A 5,377-nucleotide genomic window follows, 5' to 3' on the forward strand; every position below is an offset into this window, starting at 1 on the left:
CCGTAGGTAAATGCTGATGCCCGCCGCCCACTCATGATCGTGACGGCCGCAGCCACAAGCCAGCCCGTCATCCAAGCATTGCCCGTCAGAGTCCTTAACTCGTCCTCGCTCGGGCACTCAGCAGGCAGCCCGGCTTCAGGCCCGCGGGCACTGCCAAGCAGGCACACGGCTGCCAGATCCTGGCACCTGCCAAGGGCAGAGATGCGTGAACGGGAGGAAGCTGGGCATGGAGCGAGCTGGCTACTGGGCTGTGGCGATGCCCATTCCTAAGATGTCTGTACACATCTGCGCCTGCCTCCCATCTGTCGGCTGAAGTTAGGGATCAAAACCTGGAGCCCAAGGAAGCAAAGCCATGTCAGTGCCACAGAAATTGTAACCCTGGCAGTGGTTCTCAACCTTTTTTTTTGTACCAGGGCCAATTTGCGAACACCCATGGTCAGTCCCGACCCAGTAAATAGTTTAAATAGAAAACAGCCCCCCTAGCCCTCACTCCCGACCCACTGCCCCCAGACCTCAGCCCCCCAGTGTGTGGGGCAGGGGTAGCAGCGCCAAGCAGGCTGGTACTGTGCCCGCCTGCAAGGGAAAACCCACGGTTTCCCTTTTTTTTTCCACTTTAAAGGAAAATCGGTTTTTAAAGTTTGTTGATCCATTTGTAAAGCTTGTTCTCGACCCTTTCATATATTCTTGCAACCCACGGGTTGAGAAACAGTGTTACAAAGAAAGCCAAAGCGTCCACGAATTAGTTTTTGGTCGTGGGGCAGAGCAGTCAGTGTGGTGATGATGCTGGGCAAGTTGTGTCTGACTCTTGGCTTGGCCGCGCCATGAGAACTGGGCACTGCTGTATCTGGACAATGCGGGAAACCCCTAAGGTGCATTTCTACATGGCTTTCCCTGGTAGCCTTAATTGTGTGTGTATCTTGCAGCCGCGGTGGGATCCGTTTTTTTTCACGTGCAACCCACCCTCCTGCTGGGAAAGTTTCTTTCTTTTTCAGCGCTTTCCACCCGTCGCATCATTTTTGGCACGAAACAAATTTCCAGTCCGAAATATTCTCCTCTTCCACTCCAAGCTTCCTGCCCCTTCTTCTCTAAGCTGAGGTCAGTTTTCTTTCCGGTACTTCTTCGCTGCTCAAACAGAAGAGGATGGGTCTTCAATAGGATTTCAATGATGAATTCTAGCCCCCGGGGAAAAAAAACCCCGAATCTATCTGGGAAGCTGTCGAAAAAGACCCTCTCTAACCAAAGTACTCCTTGGCTTGATGGCTGTTAATATGGACCTTGTTTTTAAAGGTATTACTATAATCTTAGGGGAAATGTAAGTGAACTAAGAACCATCCTCAGCTCCCTGCCTCTGAACGGACTATTTTAAGCTGAAAATAAATGTTAAAAAATACTGGAAAAAAAAATCTCACAGCGAAGCTGATCTTTTTAAAATAAAATCGGAGCAGCTTCCCAATAGTTCTGCTTTCTCTCTCTCTAATTAGGGGGGAAATAAAAACAAAACAAAACATGGCTATTAAATAAATAACCAGTGCATCTACAAGTGTGCACATACGGATAATAAATGTGTGTGCGTGTGGCTATGTTAGGTGTGTGTCTATGATATCAGTTTTCATGTGTTTTTTAGGAAATAGCACCAAAACAAAAAACCAAACAAACAAAATACAAAAAAAAAAAAAAAAAAAAGCAAGCAAGAGATTTGGGGGATCTTTTCTTTTCTTTTCTTTTCTGTTTAAATTATTTGAGACTCTGCTGCAAGGCAGTTGCGTTTTTCAGTGTCTGGACGTGATAACATTTTCCACTGGGGGAGAAAAACAAGATGATCTGTTCTTTCTTTTCCGCTGGCCCCACGCTCCTTTTGCTTTGAACGGATGAATCCTGAAGATGAACTTCTGCCTCCAGCAGCAGTGACAAGGGCTAATTCACGGACCCGAGTTGAGTTATAACTGTGGTGAGCAGTCCCTGCAGCCACACGGAAAAGGCTTGGGTTGCTGCCTGGAGCTCTTGGGCAGAGCAGATGAGCTCTTAAATCACCTGGCTGGGGTGTTTATGGCGCAAGGTAACTCTTCAACCTCATGCAGGCTAATGAACATGGTCAAATTAGCCTCTCCATTGAAATCCGCGCTAGTACTCTGTAAAAGAAAGGACACGCTAAGTGGGTCTTTGTCCCAGGATATACTAACAGGCATATACCGTTGGTAGACTGATGTGACACTGAAATCTAAAATAACTTCTGGAGGAGACGGGGAGAAATATGCAGCTTTAAAGCGAAGGTATTATCAAGGGCCATGATGGAGAGAAGCTCCATCTTTTATTCCTAAAGTTCCCAACAATATTATCTGGTGCTCAATGAATGTATGAAACTCCCCCATAGCAACGAACTGATCACGCAGCGCCTTGGCGGATTGCTTCGTTGCAAAATCAATCCCGTCACCAACGTGATCCCCTGGTTTGGAAAGAGTTTTCGTCTTGTTTTAGAAAGGAACATCTAACACTGTATTGGAAACGGCTTGCGCCCCCCCACCCTTCCCAATTGCACGGCAGCTGGATTTGATTGAAAGGAATATTTCTTATTGAGAGGATTCGCTTTGTGTTATGTCGCTGTGATTAGCTTATTTAGCGCCCCCCCTCCCCAGGCTCAATTGTAATAAGCAAGTGAAAATGTTGCCTTGTGGCTGAAATGGAGGTGGAAGAGAAACCACCAGCATTCCTGTATATGGCTTGGTCCTTGAATAAGCATCCTGGTGTGTATAAATACACGCACACAACGTGCTAACATACCGGTGCATTGTGTATATGAAATGATGGGGTTTGATCATTGGGTTCATAGCCAGTTGCAGAGGTCCAGGCACGAGGAAATACCGCGTGCTGGATCAAACCCAGTCATCGTAACTGAGAGCGGGAGATGAAAACCTTCTCGTCCTGGCTCCTGGGCTGTGGGTGCAGTAGGACGTGTTTCTCACATGTTCCTCCTAATTACCAGCAAGAAAGTTGTGCTCCGCTCTTGCTGGGTTTGGTTTAGTAATCAGCCCCATATGAGTCACACGGAACACGCAAGCCCACTCCCGCCTGAGTGACAGCTAGCCGGCGCTCTGGCTTCTTGTTGTCCCTTTAAAATCGGAATCCAAGGGTAATGATTTATCAAACTCTTATTATCAAGAAAATGTCAAAGGAAGGGCACCTTGCTATGCACTGACGCAAACCCAGTCTTTCCCAAGGAGGTATAGAAAGCTTTGCTCTCGGCTGAGCAAAATCCAGTCTATCCATTGCCTCTCCGGCTGGTTTTTTGTTTTTTTGGGTTGTTTTTTTTTACCTCTAACCGCTTCAATCTGTTGCTGTTTCAGGCATGGTAAGTGTTTGCTTTTCGGTCTTTGGGAGGTGGAGGTATTGGGGAAGGGGAGAGTTCATCTTTAGACCGGGCTTTGCGCTCTGCTCGTGTGGTTTGTGGTGTTAGGTTTACGCAGGACTTCAGGTCCTTCGGATCCGGCGGGGATCTGGTTTCAGGTGGGAGCTGCTGTCCAGGGTGCTGAAAAGAAGCTCTCAACGCCTGTAGACGAAAGCTCTCTCCTGTAAGATCTAGCTTCCTTGAGGCAGGAAGAGAAGGCGCTGGGGCAAGTATTGTGCTTCAGGGGTGGAGTAAAATTGCTATCGAGTCCTGTGCAGATATGCATTTGCCGATACTGTGGGCTGGTAAAGATAAGAGGAAAGCATACATAGGAAACCGCATCGGGTAGTTTTCTTCCTTTGAAATGACACTGGGTCAGAAAGGATCTCGCCTTTTCCCCAGGACTGTTTAAATGGGTGAGCTTGCATTTTCGGAACCAGGCATATTTAACGCAGCAGCCTGTTGGCTCCTTTTTTAAAAAAAAAAAGGAAGAAACTTAGGTCTTTTAGAAGGGCAGGAACCGAGAAACTCAGACTATTTTTAGCATAATGCTGCACTGAATCCTGTGCTGTACTGGAGAAGGCTGCCTTGTCCCATTGTGTTGCTGTCAGTGTTTGGATCGCTCCTTGCAACTTTACTGGGGACACCGGCAATGCTAGCCCATGCTATTCGCTTTGGTGCTAGCTTCTCCGGCTGCCTACAGGGCAGCTTGTCTATTGCCTATGGAAAAAAAAAAAGCCAATCTGCATTGTTGAATGACAGAAAGGAAATGGGGCGTAAAATTAAAGAATCTTTCTACAATAGGGCTAGGGGAAGGGAGCATCCGGGAGCCGTGATGTGAAATCTAACAAGGGCTGGAGGCACAGGGCTGCGGGAACATTTATCTAAAACTCCCTTTCCAGGTTTGCAGTCTCGGCTATTTTTTAATACATGGCTTTGGGGCCTTCTGTATGATCTTTCCCGAGCCGTAGCGTTTTGAATAAGGACTGGAGACGGCCAGGCACATGGCAGACACCGCGAAGCCTTCAGACCAGCAAAATTGTCTCCCGTGCCCCTGTCCGCATAGTGTTTTTTGTGAAATATTGAAGGTTTGGGGTTTTGTTTTTTGTTGTTTTTTTGGTAAAGTATGTGACGTTGTCCTTTTAGGATTACGCCTGTCAAAAGGATATGAACAAGCTGACTGCGGACGGCTCCGAAACAGTTGTTCCTGGACAAATTGAAGGCGCAGGAATTACAAGCCTCAGCCCTGAAAATGAGCAGCAGAGCCTCCCTCCGCAGGCCCCGTGCCCCTTGACCAAGGCCTCCACTGGCAGCAGACCTGTTTCCCCTGAAGAAGCCAAGGCAAACGATTTGGAGAGGACCAAAGTTGGGATCTGCAAGCTCAGCAGCAGCAGCTCTGGGCCAGCCAACGCCACCCTCCGCAAGGATCCTATTGAGACCTGTCCGCTCAAGAGCATCCTCAGCGCGGGGCCCACGGGCTCGGCCCCGATCCCCCACTGCAAAATCCCCGCTTTGCAAAGCCTAGATGGGGAAGCTAATCAGAGCCTTGGGAAGAGCACGCTGGAGCAAAACAATGCCAAAGGCGGCTGGGTGCCCATGAGCCAGAGCACCGTGGTGCTGGGCACAGATGGGAACACTTCTGTTCTTCCTGGCAGCGTCAATGGGGTGAGTTGCTCCCCCGTAGTTCCTCCCCCCAGCCCCGCTCGGGTGGATCACGCACTGCGGGGCTCGGGAGGCGGGTGCTGAGGACGTGCCACGGGCCCCAGCTCGCTTTTCCAGCCGCTGCTTATTTATTAGCCAGGAGAAAATGGGGGATCGATAGTGCCAAGCTAATTCCGAGGCGCTCGCTGAGCCGTGGCTGTCCCTGTCACACAGGAGCGCGCGGGGGGGGATCCTAAACTGGGGACGAATAATCCTGATGCGAATTTGCACCAAGTGTCTGGCGGGAGTCGGCTTGGCCAGGTCCCTCTAGAGACCTGGGCTCAAACGGACACA

The 5,377-nt window shown here is 49.2% G+C and overlaps 1 protein-coding gene across 1 annotated transcript in view; it reads left to right on the top strand.

The window, feature by feature from the left end:
- The first annotated feature begins 2,046 nt into the window (after nucleotides 1-2,046).
- Nucleotides 2,047-5,377, top strand: part of SLC6A5 (solute carrier family 6 member 5) — a 55,952-nt gene continuing 52,621 nt past the window's right edge. Inside the window, exons 1-3 of the mRNA XM_025200460.1 lie at nucleotides 2,047-2,056; nucleotides 3,342-3,346; nucleotides 4,529-5,047. Of these exons, the coding sequence (XP_025056245.1) occupies nucleotides 2,047-2,056; nucleotides 3,342-3,346; nucleotides 4,529-5,047 (534 nt within the window). The remainder of the gene's footprint in view (nucleotides 2,057-3,341; nucleotides 3,347-4,528; nucleotides 5,048-5,377) is intronic.

The sequence above is a fragment of the Alligator sinensis genome, unplaced genomic scaffold (assembly GCF_000455745.1).
Source record: "Alligator sinensis unplaced genomic scaffold, ASM45574v1 scaffold442_1, whole genome shotgun sequence".
Classification (NCBI taxonomy): Eukaryota; Metazoa; Chordata; order Crocodylia; family Alligatoridae; genus Alligator; species Alligator sinensis.